The sequence below is a fragment of the Lissotriton helveticus genome, chromosome 6 (assembly GCF_964261635.1).
Source record: "Lissotriton helveticus chromosome 6, aLisHel1.1, whole genome shotgun sequence".
NCBI lineage: Eukaryota > Metazoa > Chordata > Amphibia > Caudata > Salamandridae > Lissotriton > Lissotriton helveticus.
Window position 1 is genome coordinate 1904787116 of NC_136067.1, and position 22563 is coordinate 1904809678.

General features: G+C 46.9%; 1 protein-coding gene across 2 annotated transcripts in view; it reads left to right on the plus strand.

The window, feature by feature from the left end:
- The window catches only part of LCLAT1 (lysocardiolipin acyltransferase 1), a 718584-nt gene that overhangs the window by 311921 nt on the left and 384100 nt on the right, over positions 1 to 22563 (plus strand). For both annotated transcript variants that reach the window (XM_078649857.1, XM_078649858.1), the window contains one exon: positions 12151 to 12349. In XM_078649857.1, the coding sequence (XP_078505983.1) occupies positions 12151 to 12349 (199 nt within the window). The remainder of the gene's footprint in view (positions 1 to 12150; positions 12350 to 22563) is intronic.

Genomic DNA, 22563 nt, shown 5'->3' on the forward strand with positions numbered 1-22563 from the left:
CAGTTACGGACTGTCTGCACACTCTACAACCGGCGCTTCTTCCCACCCTCGCTGTGGGTCGCTGGTAAAATGGCCTTAAAGAAAGCAGCAACAGCTTATTAGCATTTCAACATCTACATCGCACCGTGAAATCAACAAACATCAGGCACGGAAAAAGATAAGGGAGGAAAGGGGGGGAGAGAAGGTCTTACACATACATTATGTTGAAGAGAGACAGCAGCAATAATATCCTGCGCAGTGGTTTTGTAATATTTTGGTTTCTGAAGAAATTAAAAAAAGTTATGTTTTGACTATTTTAATTTCAGTCACTCGTGAGCATAATAATCTTGCAATCTGCAGAGCACTAATATTAGCTGCATATACGTTAGACTGAGAATGCAGTAAATGGAGTGTGGGTGCTTCTGGGTGGAATGAGGTGGGCGGGTATCGTGATGGGGCAGGTGGCCTGGAACAGTCTGCACGTCTTCCATCTCTTTACCACGGGACAGGAAACGCAGACAAAGGATAGCCCTTGTAGCCGTCTTTCTACAGAGTTAATGTTAATTGAGCAATATTTTACTGTCCCCTCATTATCCCACTGAGCAGTAAATCAGCCGTGGCCCAGCGCGTGTAACCTAAAGCAGCCGAGTTGCAGTCACCACTCACTAATGGACACTGCTAGGGCCCGGCCCTGCCACATCCGAGAATCGAGTGTCAAAGTAGTGCTCCAAAGATGAACGTGTGCAGCATTGGTTGTCGGGATCTGTTTTCAATGTGCACCATGTGAAAGGGCCCAGCAGGCAGCAACAAACATAACGGAATCTGAGCAGAAGTTGCTCAGCATTGTTATCTCAAAGTCTGTTTTAAAGTTAGCTGGTTATACTGAATAAGCAGCTACCTATATTACTATTGTATAATATGTCTCTATTGATGTCCTAACTATACTTTCACAACTACCTTATTAACCTACTTACTCTCTCAAATTTGCTTGAAAATGCACCATTTGTCCACTCTTTTTTTCACAATTTTCTCAGGGGAGAACTCCCCCGTTCCCCCTTATGACAGTTGGGCTCACTCCCCTACGCCAGTTCGCTCACCACAGGTCACTCATCCATACATGTTACGCCCTACCACTTTCAAATGTCACCAGCCGCCACTGGTTGCAAGAGATTTGATTTATTTTAAAAGGAAAACAACCTGTGAAATGCTGCTTTTATTTAATAAAATGTTTCACTTTTTTTCAAATAAATAAAATACTACTTCATTTTACATGTATTCCCTATTTCAACAATTAAACAGTGTTTCACATGGACACATGGATATATATATATATATATATATATATATATATATATATATATATATATATATATATATATATATATATATATATATATATATATATATATATATATATATATATATTTTAAATAAAGTACCTCTTACATGTTGAGCAAACCAGTGTCAGGGCCCTTATGCTGCCAGTCCCAGGCCTAGCACTGGTTGTGCTCATGGGCCCAGGTCCCGAGCACTGCACCATTTTATTTTTGTTGTAGTTTTATATTGTGTGAATTTGACCAGAGGTATCAGAGCGCTTTACATGAGTACCAGTACCAGGACACATTCACTTGTGCTGAGGTGTGCAGCTATGACAAACCCAACCGGATTCCTGGGCCTTACAAGGCAGGTGGCAAGGGTGCAGAGATTGCACATTATAGAAGCGTAGTGGGGGGCAGCAGAAGGCAGGTCTATCGGTTCCCAGTGGTCCATCTAATTCTCCTCTTGCTGTATTTTTTTTTAGCACGGACGTCACCCCACCGCCCACCCCTAGCGAAGTTTAATTGAGCCAATTATGAGCAGCTTATCCGGGTGAGGGCGGGCAAGCACTGAAAGAGGCCTGAAATAAAACTATAAAAGGCCGCATTCACTTTTAATGCAGGCCATCAGACTGCACTTAAATGGATATTCGGGCTACAAGCTACTCGCAGGTTACCGGCGAGCTGCCGGTAGCTCACGATCTACCAGTTGGAGACCCCTGCTCTGAAACCTACTTCGTCTTCCTTTTGCAATGAGTGCCAGCCCATTCTGGAAATACTGATGGTAAGCTTTGCCGTGTCTTTGCTAGGAAGGTTCTGTTTGAACATTTCAAAGAGCCCGTTTTGCAGATTTAACTAGAAATGACCCTCCTCCCCCCCCTTCCACTCAATAACTTAATGCTACTACTCTGTCTGTAACTCTCCTTTAGCTTCAAGGTCACAAGACCTTGATTACCACTCACTTCTGTAGCATTCCCACCGCTCCAACTTCAACACTGTTATGAGTGCTGTCTCTTCCTGAGACATCCTAGGCTGTAGGCGTTTGCGCATTCGGTGTGGTCTAGAGTTGTCCAGAGATGCACCTACAAACATTCCAACAATCTACAGAAACATTTATTTACAGTGCCTTACATTGTGGAAGCTCTGTTCATAGAAAAAGCTTCTAAATCTCTTGAAAAATGTAAGTAGGATGACTTTGTAGGTTCTTGGTTATGCTCTCCTAAACCATTGCAGCAACAGGATGTCACAAGCTTTCCACTTCTGTGACATCAAGCCTGGTTGATTGGTGTACTTCAAACCAGTTTCTAATCTGTTGATTAAGTTACTTACGACTGGTTCTGTCAATTCGTTAGCTTTGTATAGGCTTTGCATCCAATATCCAGGCGTATACATAGGGCACCACCTTAAAGCAAGCATCATTTATAGGGTGAGGCCAAGTTCCAAAAGCAATTCAGAGTCTGACCCTGTGCCCAGGTGTGATACTATTTCTCCAGCCCGGTGCCAAGGGACCTACATATCAAGAATTCATAAAAATATATGCTTAAGAAGTGCCTCAGTGACAGTAAGTTTTTGCGGTGGCAATGAAACATGCCGGCCGTTCACAACAAAATGGTCTAAACATGTAATTTTGTCTTCGAGGCACATGAGCTGCAGATTACACACTATGCATAGATGGCCACCTAGTGTTGGGCCCGGATGTTTGCAGTTTGTTTTGTTGTAGAAAAGTCTTTGGAAGTCACGGGATAGGTGACTCTTCCTTTGAATGATACAGCGCATGGGCATCGCCTCCATCCCCATATTGTTTTTTTCCGGCACCAGGCTAGGATGTGTTTCCAGCGCTCCGTGTTGGAAACTATTTCCTTCGGTGCGCAATCCTCACCGACTTACAGAAATTAAGTTTCGAACGCTTTCCAGTCGACGCTACTCTTCAACACCGAAAACTTCGATTCCTGTCGTCGTCGACGGCCTTCGGGCCCAACTAGGCCTCGACTCCAGCTCATGGAAAGGACGCCATTTAAAAAGTGTCCTCAATGTGGGTCGAAGTTTCCCCACACCGACCTTCATGAAGTGTGTAACCTTTGCCTCTCCCCGGAGCACGAGGCCAAAGACTGTTCCGCTTGTGCCTCTTTCCGCTCCAAAAAGACTATCCGGGACCGAAGAGCGAGGAGAACAATGGCTCGATCTTCAGCTTCGATTCCGGTAGACATCTTTGAAGAAGGCGTCAATGTTCCAGAACAACACGACGTCGACAGCAATTCTGAGGCAGAAGACTCCGAAATCGAGGACATCACTCCAGCACAGCGGGTCGTAAGTAAGACCGTCGACCCCGACACACCCAAAGAAGGCCCCGGTCACACCCTCGCCCTCTGGCTCGGGTGCACACCGACACACTGCTTCTACTGCCCCACCTTCGGGCCCAGCTAAGAAGCCTTCAGGCGACTGGGGCTCGAGTCGACCTTCGCACGGTGTCGGCGCACATTTACCGGCACCAAAAAAGACAACTTCACCGGCTACGCCAACATCCAAACCATCGCCGCTGAAACAGACTACCACCCCTTTGGCACCGAAACCCAGGTCGGAACCAAGCAAACCCGCTTCGAATTCGAAAAAACCACCGGAACCGAAAAAAACATTGAATCCAAAAAGTATAGCAGAGCCGAAAAAATCCTCGGAACCGAAAAAAGCTTCGGAGCCGAAAAAGACTCCTGCTTCTCCGGAGAAAGACATTGCCAAAAAACAAAACAAACCGCTTCGGTGCCGAAACCATCCTCCGCACCAAAAGATTGGCCTCCTGCAGAGGACGTACTTTATCCTGACCCTGCTCAAAAGACTCTAGCTAAAGATCCAATTACTGGACAGCTAATTTTGGCTTAAAAAAAGCGACCACTTGACACACCAGCTCCAGCTCCAGCTCCGCATTCAAACAAGGACATGGCTACCTCTCCCTTAAGACTGCCTTCCCCTTCCCTTTCACCTGTACCATCACTACATCCTCCCATACCACAACATTCCCCAGCATCTTCTATTATACCAGACGATGACAACAGGGATGATAGCTCTGATGATATGGGGGGGGGACATACCTGATCCAGCTACTCCTACAGGATCACCTGACCCGTGGGATGATTATACCACCCCAGATGTCCCAAATGTCCCTCAGGATGACATATACCCCTCAAGGCCTTCCCCACCAGAAGACACTATGGGTTTCAATCGATTAATTCACAGAGCTGCGCAATACCATGGGGTAGACATGCACACAGACCCTATAGATGAAGACTTCCTAATGGATACCTTTGATAATGGTCCTCATCCATTTTACCAATACTTAAAGGAGTGATTAAGCATGCTCCCGAAGTCTTCAAGGACCCAGTCAGAACTCTGGTCATTAACCCTCGTATAGAGAAAATATATAAAGCTGCCCCCTCAGACCCACCATATATTAAAGGTCCAGTACCGCTAGACTCACTTGTAGTTTCCAATGCACGCAAGAGAGCAAACTCAAACATCAGGGGAAGCTCCACCACCAGAAGAGTCTAAGCTACTTGACGCATCGGGGAAAAGAACGGCGTCTCAAGCAGCAAATGTGGCGTATTGCCAATACACAGGCATTATTAGCCAGATACGACAGGGCACATTATGACAAATTAGAATCACTAATGAGGCTCCTCCCTGATAAATACAAGGATAGAGCAAATGAGCTGATCCAAGAGGGAAAAAATATTACAAACATCTCTATTCGGTGCGCGCTTGGTGCAGCAGATGCTGCCTCTAGGGCAGTTAACACCAGCATTTTATTACGTAGATACGCCTGGCTACGTATATCGGGGTTCAAGCCTGAAGTACAAAGTGCCATTCTTAATCAACCCTTTGATGAGCAACACCTATTCGGACCTAACGTAGATGTTTCACTTGAAAAAAGGAAAAAGGATACAGATACCGCCAAATCTATGGGAGCCCTGCAGTCGCAGGCTCCCAGACGTTCATTTCGATGCTCATCCTATTGAGGTGCCACCAGGGGATACTCTTTAGACACACCTTCTACCTCATACAAAGCCCCTACACAGTCCACTTACAGCAAGGGCTACCAAAGGGGTGGGTGCAGGGGTAACAATAACAAAGGCAGAGGTAAAAATAACAACTCCCGCTCTGCCTCTACCCCTGCCCAATGACTCCCTTCCCCTTCCCCCGTCCCATTCCACTCCTGTCGGGGGAACACTTCAACAATACCTGCCAGCCTGGGACAACATCACATCAGACAGGTGGGTGCTGCAAATATTTAAATCAGGTTACTGTCTAGAACTAATATCCACCCACCCCCCAAATATACCACCCAAGCAGCGTCCGATGTCACAAGAACATTTAACACTGCTCAGACAGGAGGTAATACCCTCCTGAAGAAAAATGCAATAGAAATAGTTCCAGAGCACAGAAAAACAAAGGAGTATACTCCCTATATTTCCTAATACCAAAGAAGGATGGATCTCTAAGACCCATCTTAGACCTACAGTCGGATCATTTTCACATGGTCACACTCCAACAAGTCCTTCCACTTCTGGTACTAAACTACTTCCTTGTCACCCTAGATCTCAAGGACGCCTACTTTCATATTCCCATCCACTCAGCGCACAGAACTTTTCTCAGATTTGTGCTAGACAGCCAGCACTACCAGTTCAAAGTGCTCCCATTCGGAGTCACAACAGTGCCAAGGGTGTTTACAAAATACCTAGGAGTAGTAGCAGCACAATTAAGAAGACAACATATTTATGTCTTCCCGTATCTAGACGACTGGCACATAAAAGCCAGCTCATACAGCCAGTGTGTACAACACACTCATGCTACTATTCAACTGCTTCACGACTTGGGATTCACAGTAAATCACACCAAATCGCATCTGCAACCCTCGCACATACAGCAGTATCTCGGCGCTACAATAAACACCCAACTATCACTAGCTTATCCCTCTCCAGCCAGGATGACAAGTGTACAAACTCTCCTAACAAAATTCAAACCGCAACACTCGCTACCAGCTCGAGTGTTCATGCAGCTCATAGGAATGATGACATCTTGCATATTTGTAGTACCTCACGCAAGACTGCAAATGCGTCCACTTCAAGAGTGCCTAGCACGCCAATGGAACCAGGCTTAAGGTCAACCAACAGACCTAGTGTTGGTAGACGGTCGGACTCATCGTTCTCTGCAATGGTGGAACACCAAACAAAGGGCGACCGTTTCTAGAGCCAATTCCTCAAATAGTCATGACAGCCGACGTATCGCTCTCCGGCTGGGGAGCTCACTACTGCATCACACCATGCAAGGCAGTTGGACACCGCAACAAAGGTTACTCCACCTCAACCACTTGGAGTTACTAACTGAATTTCTAGCCCTAAAAGCATTCCAAATGCAAGTGTCAGGCAAAGCTGTCTTAGTCCGCACAGACAATATGACAGCTATGTACTACATAAACAAACAAGGAGGAACACATTCTCTGCAGCTCTCTGTTAGCAGAGCAGATATGGAGATGGGCTATACCCCATAGCCCAACACGTCCCAGGAGTACAAAACACTATGGCAGATCTGCTAAGTCGACAAACACAGCAGATCCACGAGTGGGAACTTCATCCGCAAGTTCTTCATCCGTTCTTTCAAATGTGGGGACAACCTCAGATAGACCTCTTCGCCACCCACAAAAACGCAAAATGCCCAAACTTTGCCGCCAGATACCCACACCCATTGTCCAAAGGCAATGCGATATGGATGAACTGGTCAAAACTATTTGCGTACGCTTTTCCTCCTCTCCCACTACTTCCGTTAGTGGTACGCAAACTACAGCAACATTCCATGACGCTCATTCTAGTCGCTCCAACTTGGGCCAGACAACCGTGGCACACAACTCTGTTGCAGATGTCTGTAGTACCACACCAAAAACTAAACCTATCTCCACGCCTATTAACACAGAAGCCCTCGGAAAGGCACCCATCCCGACAGACCACGCACGGAACTTAGGCATCATACTGGACTCTTCACTCTCAATGAATAGACAAGTCAGCGCCGTATCCTCTTCCTGCTTCAACATTCTTCGCATGCTGAGAAAAACATTTCGCTGGATCCCCACCGAAACAAGGAAAACAGTCACCCATGCTCTGGTCACGTGCCGACTGGACTACGGAAACACCCTCTACGCAGGCATTACCGCTAAACTCCAGAAGAAACTCCAACGAATCCAAAACGCCTCAGCCAGGATCATATTAGACATCCCACGCAACGAACACATCTCCGGTCACCTTAAAGACCTCCACTGGCTACCCGTCAATAAGAGGATCACTTTCCGACTGCTAACCCACGCACACAAATCACTCTACGACATCGGACCAGAATGCCTCAACTCACGACTGTCCTTCTACACCCCCTCCCGCCAACTACGTTCTTCCAGCCAAGCCCTCGCCACTGTACCTCGCATCAACAAGACCACCATGGGCGGCAGATCCTTCTCATACCTGGCTGCTAAAACATGGAACTCACTCCCCGCTTACCTTCGCCTTACCCAGAACCACCTAGCATTCAGAAAGCAGCTTAAAACGTGGATATTTGACAAGTAATCTTCCTCCCCTCTCTAAGCGCCTTGGGACCCTCTGGGTATGTAGTGCGCTATATAAATTCTCTGACTTGACTTGACCTGGAGAGATCAGACACCCGGACCCAGCTCAGCTCAACCTAGCGATCTGGCTCCTGAGGTCATAGAGTTTGGTTACCTCAACCTTCCTCCAGAATGTATGAACGTTATCAAAGAAGCTAGACGTCCCACTACTAGAGCATGTTGTGCTGCTAAGTGGGAACGGTTTGTCATATACTGCCAAAACAACCAAATAAACCCTTTAGACGTGTCTACTCAACACATCATAGGATATCTATTACACCTCCAAAAGTGTAACTTAGCCTATACATCTATCAGACTACACCTCGCTGCCATTGCAGCATACTTACAAAATAGACAAAATCATCTCTTTTTAGCGTACCAGCTATAAAAGCTTTCATGGAAGGATTTAAAAGGATAATTCCTCCCAGAACGCCACCTGCACCAGTGTGGAACTTAAACATTGTTCTCACAAGATTAATGGGACCCCCTTTCTACCATTACATAAATGTGAATTGCAATTCCTAACCTGGAAAGTAGCCTTCCTAGTAGCTATTACTTCACTCAGAAGGGTTAGTGAACTACAAGCATTTACCATTCAAGAACCCTTTCTGTAAATGCATCATAACAAAGGGGGTCTTCGTAGTAATCCTAAATTCCTTCCTAAAGTCATTTCGCCATTCCATCTAAATCAATCAGTTGAGCTGCCCGTATTCTTCTCGCAGCCACAAACAGTCGTAGAAAGAGCTCTACACACCTTAGACGTCAAAAGAGCATTACTGTACTGTATCAAAAGGACACAAACGTTTCGTAAAACAAAACAACTCTTTGTGTCTTTTTCACCGCCACATAAAAGCAATCACGTATCAAAATCAGGGATCGCTAGATGGACTGTTAAATGCATACAAATATGCTACCACAAAGCAAAACAATTCCTCCAATAGCCCATTCTACAAGTAAAATAGGGGCTTCAATGGCATTCTTAGGGAACATTTCCCTAGAAGATATATGCAAAGCAGCTGCATGGCTTACACCGCACACATTCACAAAGCATTACTGTGTAGATGTGCAGACTAAACAACAAGCCACTGTGGGCCAGGCTATACTAAAAACACTGTTTCAAACAACTGCAACAGATACTGGTGGTCGCCGCTAGGTGTGGGTACTGCTATACAATCTATGCATAGTGTGTAATCTCCAGCTCATATGCCTCGAACGGAAATGCTACTTACCAGTATGCATCTGTTCTCGGCATGTAGAGTTGCACACGCCCACCCGCCTCCCCGGCTACCTTTATCTGTTCCAGTATTATCTTAATTAGATACAAATAACATGGACATCACTACCTCTTGTACAGCTCCATCACTTCCCTAATGGCGAAAAACAACCTGGGGATGGAGCCGATGCCCATGCACAGTATCATCCAAAGGAGGAGTCCCCTATCCCGTGACTTCCAAAGATTTTTCTACAACAAAACAAACTGCAAACATCCGGGACCAACACTAGGTGGCCATCTATGCATAATGTGTAACTCTGCAGCTCTACATGCCAAGAACAGATGCATACTGGTAAGTAGCATTTTCCTTTTTATCGTTAGCATAGCCATAGAGTAAAGGTGTGTGTGTGAAATGCCATATGTAACTAATTTTTAGTGAGTTTTGTGTGAGGAAGATAGTATTGTATGTTCTTCCTTAACGAGGACCTACTGGAAGTTGATGATTTTTTGTTTGTAGAAAATGTATACACAGTGAACACCCCTAGCGTTTGATATGGTGCTGGTTCCTCCTGTTTGTATAGGAAAGTAGCAGATAATACAAGGAGCGAGTTGGTGAGCAACAGCCAGTCTGCACTTCCTATACGTATTAAGGGCGTTGTTGTTGTTAATTTGTTTTGAGTGGAGGGTGCCCTTGGTACTTCTTTAGTCCCTCTGCCACTACCTCTGTGTATGAATCCTCTAACAAGCAGTCTTTCCCAAAAATGCAGATACATTTATTACTATGGATCAGGTCCGGAAGATTATTTTCCAATTTTGGAGTCCATACGTCGAAGCAGAGGCCAGTGATAGGTGATTCTTGTTCAATCCCTGAAAAATACCACACACTCTACTCTACTTCACCATCAGTAATTTCCTTTGCCTAGTTGCTTCTACTTCACCATGAGTAATTTCCTTTGCCTGGTTGCTTCTACATTCTCCTGTAACCCTTTGTGAGTTAGAATCCAAGATGGCTGAGTATAGCTCTCTCATTCCAACTCTGCCCATCACAAACAAGGTAAAACTAGTACACATCAAAAACATTCTGGCACTATACCAGGACTTGTTGTTTGACAATGGAGACAAGTATATCACAGACCCTCTCCTCAAAGTAGCTGATGGGAACATGTGATTTTTGATTACATATTATAAGGCAATGATCTCAGGTCAACTTTGTCTTCCCTCCATGAAGTAGTGTGCGGGTGTCCTTTCAAACAGGAACATCAGATGACCATAATCAAGGTTGTACGGTAATGTAAAGGTATGATGTATTCCGGTCCCTGCTTCACTGCAGCCTCGACAGCAGAGATCTTCAAATATTGGGCATGTCCTCGTGGGGGTCAGCGGCTGTGTTCCCAGGGGGCTCAAACGCCTCAGTAAGTTCTCGTAAATGAAGGTATCATGGTAGTGTGAATTTGTTTATTTATCGCGTTTACAGACTATCTTCATTTACATGCAGCATTCGTAGTGTGTAAAAAAGCATGGCAAATGTGATCCTGAGCGCTGTGGTGGCGGAGTCAAAGTGGTGGCTAAGAAAGCTAATCTAGAAGTATTTCATTGTGTTTCGTTGTGTTTTTTCTCCTTTACACAACTGCATATAAAATAATGCACTCACACATTAAATGAAAAATAAATGTAAGTTAACTAATCAGTGAGAGATGCAGATTGGAAACAGGATCTCAATAGGTAGGATGAATATGAAAGCAGCATACCTTTTAGTGAAGCCAAGAGAGGAAGGCGCCCCATGGAGTTCGCAAGGGCATGGGTGGGATTACTAGACTATGCTGGAGGCATGGATACAACCTCAGAAGCCTTCTCTTCCCCTTGAGGGACTTAGGTACCCCGCCTAGGAGTAAGTTGAGCGGGTTGCTATAGGTTTTGATCCATACCCGTCGGATTGCAGGTTCCACGAACTAGACAATAACCAGTAGTTATTCACCTTCCTACTTCTAAAAACACTGAGGTCATGGGCAGACCTAACTACATTCCCCTACATGGCAAGTTGTACACATTAGTGAATTTGAATCTGTCAATCGATGGACCAAGTTGTGGTGAGGCAGGAGGGGGTTGCTATATGTTGACTGTTTAATATTCATTCCTTGGATATTAGCAATGTCAGTACCGATAATCCGGGATGTGAATATAATGCGGAAATGTCAAAGATCTAGTATCAATCCAGCAGCCCAGTTGGGTTCACAAATGTACTTTGCATGTCCAGCTACGGTTAATGCGTTCCTTATTATTTTATTGAAAAGTCAATAAACTTTGTTGGAAAAAATCAGTGGGAGATGGACTCTTTTACGTTATGAAACCCCACGCACACAAGTGTTCCATACAGTGTATCTTCCTTTGATTCAGTTTAATTGTGGCTACAGGTATGATACATCGACATCCATTCATATTTGCTTTGGATAAACCTGTGAGTAACTGTTACCTTTAATGATTACTTGCATTCAGTACAACCGACTGTTCTATGCTGCACCATAAAAAAAAAACTTTCTTCTGTGTCTTTATCAAGAAAAAAGCAGGTCTAAATGGAATGGAGCTCGTACTCGAGTGACCTGCTGTACCAAAGAAAGTGTTATGAGCAAGTTTCTTAGACGTGATCTGTGATGTACTCTTAAATATTCAAGGACTGGGCAAGTACCAGTCTGTTACTGAGAAAAGGTGGTCCTTTGGTGCCACAGCGACATGATGCAGTCCAGAAGAGTTTTCAAGAAACCACTTGCTGGTCAGCAGCATGTGCTCACACCTAGTACTTAATGGCAAGTGTTCAGCACTGGTCCAGGCATATTTCCAGAATAACTTCTGACTGATTCGTTTCCATTTAGTTTGTCTTTGTAAATGTATCTTTTGGGGTGGATCCAGTCCTCTTGGACCTACGTTGGACACCTCTGCTTTTATGAAATTTGACCCTGAACGTTTCAGCCTCTCCTAGAATGCTAACTTGGGAATTATGTCTTCACCAGGCCCTCCTGGAGATGGTGTTTGGTGCCAAGGTGGTAATAACTGGCGACGGTTTCATCCCCGGAGAAAGAAGCGTCATCATCATGAACCACCGGACCAGGATGGACTGGATGTTCCTCTGGAACTGCCTCCTGCGCTACAGCTACCTCAGACTGGAGAAGATCTGCCTCAAAGCCAGCCTCAAAGCCGTGCCTGGTTTCGGTGAGTTTTTCTTTTTTTTTTACTTCATGGGAACAGTTAAGTCACGTTAAACAAGCTTATCTAACCATAGTGAAATGACTGATTGCTGAGTTCCATTTATTGCTAAGTTTTCTCGGGCGGATACAGTTGTTAGCCTTCAGTGTGCATTCCTCGGCACATCATAACAAAAGGGTCCATTTGTGCTGCAGTGTTGTTCCCAGGCTGTTGAGCAGGCGCGGTGTAGTGTAAGCAGGTTCCACGGAAATGGAACGCAGGAGCCCCGCGTACATACACAGGATGTGAAGTAAGATCTTTATAGCTTCCCCCGGATGTCATTCTCACGTTGACGAAGGCCAGGAATGGCTCTGCGCCAGGGCGCTCGTGTGTAAAGCAGCGCAAGGCATGCTGGCGCCTGCACTGCCAAGGGAAGAGCTCTGAATGTGCGAAGCCAGCGATTGTGGGCGGTTTGGTATTATTTGTGCGTGCCTGTTGCTTCTGCCCCCATGGGTGGCGTCGGGGTACCCTGACCCTAATTAAGGGGCACTGCCCGTCTTAAGGAGAGTGACCCACCACCAACCTCTGGATGCCGGGTTTCTGGTAACGTACAGCTGTGCAGTCCGTTGAAGAGAGGACACCCGACTACTACTATCTCGAGGAAGGCCCTGCCTGTGCTGTTGCCCCCACGAAGGGTTTCGTGTATTGCCTGCATCCTGACTGTCCTAGACAATAACTTGAGTAGCATTTGGACCAGCACGTATTGGTGAATTCACCTGTCCCCTACGTTTTTATCCATATATTTCAAAACGGAAGCGTTTCGTTTGCCGGAAACTTCAAGTTACTTTAATGTTTTGTTTTATGGATGTTGTAGTTCGTTCCTTATTGTGAGAATTTGACTTTATTCACACCGCATGCACAGAGGCAATGCAAGATTCCACAGCCACATCTGGTACATGGCAGCAGTACTTCCCTCCGGCACACCTGTTCAGCGGAGCACCCCCCCCCCCCCCCCCCCATCGTACACAAACCTGAGGCACAGGAAGCAGCTCAGCCTCTCTCCATATATCTGATTCTCTCTCTCACACTTGCTGAAGCACACGCGCAGCAGCAGTGCAAGCTTCCCTCGCATACAAAATCTGTGAAACTACAAGCAGCAGGCACGTATTTTTGTCTGCTTATATTGAAAAGCTTTTACTGAGCTTTACAATGATTCAACACCGGTACAAGGTTGCAAGCGCCAGGGTCCCTGCACGAGTGACAAGCAGCGCTCTACAAATCCACCTTATATCTTCACTGTAATACACAGAGCAGTAACTGCATTGGAGTGCTCTCTCTCTCTCTTTCTCTTTCTCTCTCCCCTCTCTCTTTCCCCCCTCTCTCTCTCCTCCCCCTCTCTCTCTCCCCCCCTCTCTCTCCCCTCTCTCTCTCTCTCCTCTCTCTCTCTCTCCCCCTCTCTCTCTCCCCCTCTCTCTCCCTCCTCTCTCTCCCCCCTCTCTCTCTCCCCCCCCTCTCTCTCTCTCCCCCCCTCTCTCTCTCTCTCCCCTCTCTCTCTCTCTCCCCTCTCTCTCTCTCTCTCTCTCTCTCTCTCCCCTCTCTCTCTCTCTCCCCTCTCTCTCTCTCTCCCCTCTCTCTCTCTCCCCCCCTCTCTCTCTCTCCCCCCCTCGCTCTCTCTCCCCTCTCTCCCACCCTAACAGTACTGTCCTAACTTCACAAGCACCGTTACAGGGTACACAGAAGCAGTTTAGTCTTCCCTTGGTGTGCGTGTGTTTGAGGTGTGTGCTTGTCTATGACAGATGGTGTATGCATGAAGTGTCTGTAGTGGGCACTAGAGGCTGTGTGTTTCATGCAAGATGGTGTGTATTCCGAAATGCTGTGTGTTGTGGTGGTGTGTGATGCTTTCTTGTTGGCACGGTGACTCAGAATGACCGATTACTTACCAGTAATATTCATTACTCCGAGTCGTAGACCTCCCCATTACAGTCATTACCATATGAGCAATAACTCCTCCCCAGAACTTCCAAACAAAAACTCCCTAGCTCATCCCTACCCTCCAGGCCACTCCCACATGCTGTGGCATATAACCCCTGGCTAATGTAAGCACACCCTGTAGTCCCAAGCACAAGAAGCTGAACAGGGAGGGAGGGATGGGAACTCAGACTGTGGCAGGGAGGTCTACAGCTCTGAGTAATGAATTTTACTGGTAAGTAATCGGTCATTACCTCCTCATCAGACCTCCCCTTCACAGTCCCGGCCTCCTTCGACTCTCAACTCCTTTGCTAGGCATTGGGTGTCTTTTCAGGGTTGGTGTACAGCTCGGGGTTAGTCTGCTTTGGGAGTGGAACCTCTGCGTATCTTGGATTTTCTGAAGGATGGATTCGACTTGGGTCTGGCTTTGTCCTCCTTGCGGGCTCAGTGGGCGGCTCTGAAGGCCTTTAGGGGTTCGGACTGTGAGCCTGTGGTTCCGTTGGTGTGCCGGCTGTTGCAAAGTTGTTTCCCATGGTTAAATCCTTTGCACCTAGTTGGGATCTTCGATTGGTACTGAGGGCCTTGCAGACGGCTCCCTTTGAGCCTCTGGGTGAGGTGTCTCTGCGTTTTTTGACAATCAAGGTGGTTTTTCTTGTCGCTATTACCTTGGCCTGGAGGGTTGGGGAGTTGGGCTGCTTGCTTTGTTTAGAGCTTTTTTGAGTTATTTTACGAATCTGGTTGTTCTACGGGCTGATCCTTTCTTTGTGCCCAAGGTCCCTTCCTAGTTTCACTGCTCGGAGAATCTGGTTTTGCCCATGTTCTGTCCGGATCCTCTTTCGAAGGATGAGGTGCGGCTGCACTGTTTGGTGGATGTTAAACAGGCTCTTGCGGTGTACTTGGTGCATACTAAGCCTTTTCATAAGGTGGATTAGCTTTTTGTGACCTTTGGACTGACTGGTAAGGGTCTGAAGCCTTCTGGTGCTTCTCTGTCATTTGCTGAGGTGGGCTATGGGGGCAGCATATGATGCTTGTGGCGTCCTGGTGCCTGGGTCGGTGCAGGGGAGGTCGACTCGGGTGTGGCTGCTTCCTGGGCTTTTTTTCAGGGAGCATCTATGGCTGCAGTCTGCCGGGCAGCTACTTGGAGTGCGTCTCACACCGTTATCGTTTGGTGGTGGGTGGGACAGGATCAGTTGGCTTTGGGTATGCTGTATTGCATTCTATTCAGGTGCTGTGACTTTTTGCTGGTGTTAATAAAGTCTGTTTCATGCACTCTGTTGAAGCCGATTCTTGCTTTGGTATCTACTCATATGGTAATGACTGTGACTGGGAGGTCTGACGAGGAGGTATTGTCTGTGGCAGTGCATGAGGAAAGGGGCCACAACAGGTCGGATGTGATGCAGATTGGGCTACCAGCAGGGCGACAAGATCTTATTGCCACTGGGGAAAGGGAACAGAATGCAACCCATGCAAGGGGGATGGAAGCAGCAGGGAAGAGAGCACTTGCAAGCTCTCCCATCCCTGCACTTTGCTGTGAACATCTCTTCTGACTTCATCCTCAAAATCCAAGGATAATGGACAGGAAAAGCAGAGACCCTGCATTTAAGGCCAAGGAGTGGCTGCTGTTCTGAGAGGGCAATGCACCCACTTGCATAAAGCACATCCGTATGCCCACATTGCACCCAGTGTGAGACCCTCGTGCTTACAAAGAAGTGGAAGCACTTCTCTTGCAGGGATATGGCATCCATGCAGCCTCTTCCTGGACTATAGCCCATGTCTTGAAATTCCACTTCCGTACTTTTCGACTAGTGACACTAAACGCCACTATACACGAGCACTTCAAGTAGGAGCCGGAGGAAATTAGAGATGTGTGTGGCATGCAGGCACTTATTACTATGCAGGATGGCCTTTCTTTTTGTTTTAATTTGATGCAAATCTCGTCCACGTGGCCTATGACCACTGCAAGGAGCTTGCACCATGGATAGTATTGGAAATACACTTGAATATGTGCAGCAGCGAAGAGTTTTGTGCCTCTGTTCTTCCTGGTTTTCTGAAAGACCTAAGAAGGGCAACGTCCAGGAACAGATTTCTTAATCATTGGGAAATGCAGACTCCCCAAGGTTCACTGCAAGGAGAAGAATCTAGATTTTTGAGCGCCACGGAGGCTGCCATTCTGTTTAACTCTCTATTACGCCACTCCTCACCGCCTGTAAAAACTTGAATAAGCCTGGTATTTATTGAATTAATGCTATGCTTGAAGGTGATTTTGGATTGAGAGTGCCAGTGTGGATTGGACCTTGGTGAGGCGAGGTGTCTCCCATGGCTGAGATCTTGGAACTGATTCAATGTCGCATAGGACAGTGCGTAATGGAGCTACTAATGTAGGTAGTCAGCCCATTCTTCGAACCCTTGTTAGGGGAAGCAAGTGTCTCCTAAAAACGAAGATAGGCGCATTGAATATTATTTTTCTAGCGATATTACTTAGTGCTTAATTCACAGCCCCACTGCTTGCCAAAGTCAGAAACGTATCCCCGTGGACGTTCTTTCTAAGTTTGGGGTACATTTCCATTGTTTTGGTAATCAAACAAAACACCCCAGATTCCCGAAATGTACCTATACAAATTCTCCACTAGGTGTTGAAGCAGCGTACTTATATGGTGCAAAAATGTGCACATTCAAGCTCAAGGAAATATTTTTCATTAGGAGAAACTCCTTCCCCATTAATTGTTTGAGTGATCGCTCTGCTTTCCCCCCTTGTCATTAAGTATTTCAGTATTTGATTTTGTGGGTTTTCACTACATTTTGCATTGCCAGGTCCTAGCCTCCCTGCCCCGCATCCTCAGTTTACTACTGTGGCAATTCCACATTATTGCAGAACTTGCTGCCTTGGCAAGTGCACTTTTTGTTTCCAAAATTCCACTATCCCTCATCTGTGAATTCGGCTACAGGGAATTTCAGTTTGTAAACCGCTTTATTAAGTGCCTCGAAGTGTCACCTATATGCTCTTAGACCTTTATAAATCTAGTCAGCTGTCTTTACGGTCATCCGATATGCAGGATCATTTTCCACACTCCTTTTATACTGGCCTTAGATGGATTTAAGGCTGGGTAGGCCTGTGTAGTTTCAAACTCAGAACTTGCTTGTTACACGCAGACCTCTGTAGTAGGAAGATAACCCAATCAGCTATCTGAATAGCTTTCATCATTCCACAATGAGTGGAGTGGAATCTGTATTTCCTCTGCGTCTTTCTTTCTTAATATTTGTTTCTACGCCTGTGAGTCTCGGAATCGTGGTTTTTTTCTTCATGTGACCGAATACCTGTTGTAGTCTCCCATCTCCACCTACACGAGGCAGTGCAGAGGAAGAGGTGGATAGCCAGGAGATCCAGGGTGGGCACCAAGGGTGGAGTGGAGCCACAGAGGGAGAGCCCATGAAGAGGGCACAACGTGTGCGCTGAGGAGTAGAGCCAAGTAGGAAGGTACAGTGCCAACTGAGAATGATGCCGCAGAGGGTATGCGTAGACAGGCCGGCAACCGAAGTAACCGTGCCATGAAGAGCATCGGCAAGGACTGAGTGCTCCAGTACGTTGGAAAAGGAAGCGGAGATTATGTGGGTAAGCACGGTCCCTAGTAAAGACAGAGAGAATTGTAGATTGTTAGGTTCTTTAGGGTGGTCAAGACCAGAAGTACATCATTCTGCCAATCCTGCCTCTCCGAGGATGGGCCTCAGTCAGGCATGTGCACAGAGAGGGAAAAAAATTTCCAGGGTAAACCAGTGTTTAAGTGGGAAAAGCAAATGGAAACCAGCCTGGTGGGAAGGAAAAGATGTGCTCAGGTGAGGCCTTAATAAAAGATAGTATCTGATAGAGACATGTAGCCGCAGATTCCTTAACTTTTGAAATTTCCCCAGGTGCCAGTCTGGATCTGGAATTTTTTTATGAGTAACTTTGCGCACCAGGGGATGGCGTCGTATGGCTCCGCGATGACATAGACTCCAGTCCTCAAGTCAGTGAAGCCATATAAGTCCCCTCCGGCGCGGGGATGTCAGTTTCTTCTTTTCCACGCTGTAATTTCGATCCGGATAAGCAGTTCCTTGGGGTGTTTTATTCTTGACCTACTTCAACACCTTTGTCTAATGCCGACAGTGGGTCTTGTAGCCGACATATGTCGGCGACGGACCCGCATACAATTTGTATGTGGAGTTTAGGTGAGCACTTCAATGCCAAGGATTGTGGATCCTACCAGAATCTAAAACCAGTCATTGAAGGAGCGGTGTTTGAAGTTGAGTGCGGCCGGTTTATCACAATCCTCGGGGGCTTCACAGCCTCGGTTTGTATCATCCTGGGAAGATCATTTGCGGGGTTAATCTAGGAGCAGAAGTCTGTCTGGAGGGCGTCTTTTTCCAGGGAAGTCAAAAGGTAAGGGATGTTTGAAGTTGTGGCATTCTCAGACTTCACAGCGTGGATACTCCATCTCCCATGGCTCCTCCCTCTCGATGGCTGAGGAAGCTGATTGTGACTCTGCACTGCATAGCATGATTCCTTGTACCTCATCTTTGGGACCCCATCTCCCTCTGGAGCGCCTCTTGGTCCCAAGAAGGTGATTGAGGCGCTGTCGGAGGATTTGCCCTCGGTGACGGTTGGGCCGCCTGAATTGATAGATTGACGCCAGTCGACGTCGGCTGGCGTGGCTTTGGTGCAGGCTCACAGTCCTTCGGGATCTTTGCCTACGACGTCGGTCTTTAGTCCATCGGCTCTGACATGGACGTGACCGATGCCGGTCGAAGGCACCTCTCCTCCGCCAATCGAAGTCGTGATAGCGCCGCTTTGGCATCATATGGCATCTGATGTAGAGTCAGTTATGCAACCTGAGCGGGTTTGTACAGTTTGTAGCCCCTTTTCAGGGAGAGGTGTTGGGAGGTCCACCTGTATCGACTGGGGCAGGACTTCTTCAGCCCATTTCTGACACCATTGTGTTTCATATGGAGGAGAGTTGGCTTACAGCTCTTGGTGAAGCTAGTGGGCTGGATTCTTCACCAGCCTCGGGGTTGCTTTCTCCTCCTAGTCTTGCCACGGAGGCAAGTTCCTCCTTTGCAGACATGCTGAGGAAAGTGACTGCAGTTTTAGACTTGTTACTGCCCACGGTGCAGAGCTCTACAGACCCTTTGTTTGAAATCCTTTGCCAGAGATAGACAGTAAAAGAGCTTAATCTTCCGTATTTAGAGGCACTATTTGATATTTTGTTAGGTGCCTGGGTCAAGCCTGAGTCGGGGGTCTCAGTGGACTGTGATATTGCTCGTAGTCATTTGCCTGCACCTGGGGACCCAGTTTGTTTGCACAGACATCCTTCACTAGTGGCCAGGTGACTCCGACTGCAATGTCTTCACAGGATGTAGATTCTGGTCCTAAGACTCCGGTGGGTAAGGATGCTAGGGGTCGTGATGCTTGTGGTAAGCACATATAGGTGCTTCAGCCTGCTCAGCTTTGAGAGCCACCAACACGTCTTGTGTGTTGGGGCGTTTTTCCCATGCTTTATGGAATTCTTTACAGCACATGCTCCCATCTCTTCTGGATAACCTCCGTGCCGAGATAGGCAACTTGATTAGATATGGTCAGCAGGCTTGCTAAGCTTACCATAAGGTGTGGCATGGACACGACGAATTTGGTGGGTCAGACCATGGCATCTGCAATGGCGCTAAGCATCGGGCTTGGATGGCATCTTCAGGCTTTTCGGAAGCTGTCCAGTTGGCTTTGACTGACATACCATTCGAGGGTGCACATCTTTTTGGGGATCAGGCAGATGCGGCTTTAAGATGCCTCCATGGAAGGCGGAGAATTACAGAGTCGTAGTCTTACATTTTCTGTTACTGTGTTGCTTTGCGTATCCCTAGGCTTGGGATATATGCTTTTGTTGGTCAAGGAGTAGCCTTATCAGGACGTTGTATATTTCCAGCTTTGGTTTCAGTATTACCATGAGTACTCCGTTGAGGAGCGGTGGTTATAGCCTCAATCCCATTTTCTTTCTTTATTTGTGTATTGATGTAAATGACTGAGGGAAGCAGAGGGGGGTTCTCTTCGCAGAGGCCCTCCTCGGGCGCATGAGAACCAAATGCGCTGCTGCCTTCTGCACCCCTTAGAGTCTGAGCATACACTTTGTCGTAGCACCCAGATAAAGAATATTGCCATAATCCAGGCGCGATGTCACCAGGGCATGGACCATGGTCTTCCTGGCTGCAGTAGGCAGCATATCCAGGGTTTTGCGAAGGACCCTCAGGACTCCAAAACAGGCGCCTGCCACCCGCCTGGTTTGGTACTCAAAGGGGAGCCTTGTGTCCAGCCACACCCCCAGATTCTTTGCCTGAGCGCAGGGGACAGGGGTGGTCCCCAAACTCTGGGGCCACCAGGCCGATGACCATACCGATGGGGCTCTCCCCAAAACAAGCACCTCGGTCTAATTTGCTATTCAACTTCAGGCAGTTGTTAGCCATCCATGCGGCCAGTTCTTGCAGGCATGCCACGAAATTGGAGGCTGCCGTATCCTGGGGCTGTGTAAGGGAGACCACCAGCTGTGTGTCATCGGTGTAGGACACGACCCTGATCCCAAACCCATCAGCAATCTCCGCTAGAGGAGCCACATAGAGATTGAACAGGGTCAGGCTCCGGGTCAATCCCTGCGGTACCCCCTGTCTTAATTTGATGACTTTCGAATAATGGGAGCCCTGCCTCACCTGGAAGCTGCGCCCAGACAAGAAAGATTTCATCCAGCTCAGGGCACTATCCAACACACCTCCTTTCCTCAAACACTGCGCCAGAGTGTGATGGGCAACAGTGTCAAAGGCGGCACTTAAATCCAACCGGATCAAGGCCGTCGTCTGCTGGCGTATTTTGCCAAAACTCTCATTTCAGAGTGGCTTTTTGTATACGGTCTATAAATGATATAATGTGCTACTGTGTTTCACATAGTTGTTGGACTTATGATTATACGTGTCTTGTATCACAGGTGTGGTCGTATGTGCTTGTTGTTGACAAGTGCAGTAATAGGTGCATGACCATTTTCAAATTTGTTTAGCGCTTTTTGGAACTGTTTCTCAGCTCTAGTTAGTTCTAAGGTATACAGAGTATACATATGTGTTGCATATTTGTGGTTTTTTTTTTACAAAAAGGAAAGAAAGAGGTTTTAACGCCTTAACCGCGGCGGTTTTTCCGCTGCGGTGCGGGCGTTCTATTAGGTGGGTGGGACTCCGTCGGCCGGCAGCACTAGCGAGGTAGTGCAATCTACAAGCCATAGTGAATTCATACGTGATTCTGTCCGTATATTTCAAAATACTTATGTACATATATACAGTGACATTTATATACACGGTTACACTTTCATACCATGTCCTGCCAGTCCTGAAATACCGAGCTTGGTGTCAGCATCTATCTTTTATACAATTTTAACATAGTGAAACTGTCCGCATATCTCGAGATACCTCTGTACTATTGCAATTCAAACGCACTGTGTATTTCATATCCTCTTATAATGAATATGTGCATATATACAGTTGTGAGTGAGAGAGTAAACACAAACTTCGGCATCATAAATCCTGCTAAGGTATAGGAAAATCAAAAGTACTCGTCAGCGCTATGAAGTGCTAAGAACTGAGATATGTAAAGACCGCTGGCAGTGATTGAGCGGGACAGGTCTGCTGTCGATACAGAGACTGCTAGGAGCGTAGAGACATCTAATGCCTTGGTGCTGTGCTCAATCTCACATGCTTTAGCTCTGGTGGCTAAGTGGTGGACAGACAGACAAATTCAGGACCAGACTTTATACTATACAGACTGTATACGTGACGTCAGTTTCTTCGAGCGCTGCGCTGTGAGGGGGGGTGGCTTCTCTGGCTGGTCGGTGTCGGAGTATCTCTCTGGTGGGAGGGACCAGCCAGGAGATTACTCGCATGGCATGAAGCCAAGAAATATTCTTACTCCCAACCCGCGAGACAAACGGGACATTTAAACCTCCACTTTCTCCTCGTTTAAGGGACACCACTGTGAGAGCGTCATCCGGAACCTCATATCTGGAGGGGATCATTGCTCAAAAGAATACAAAGTATACCTTAGGAGCCTTGGACCACAAGGCACTACGAAGGTACAATCAAGCTGCATTTCAGCTTCATGAACAGGATTATCTCTGTTTATATTTGGTGGCAGCATGGATGAAGAATCCCAAAGACGCCAGGCAGCCCAAACATTGCTGGCAAGGGCACCAGGAAGGATACAAGTCAATGTAGCAGCT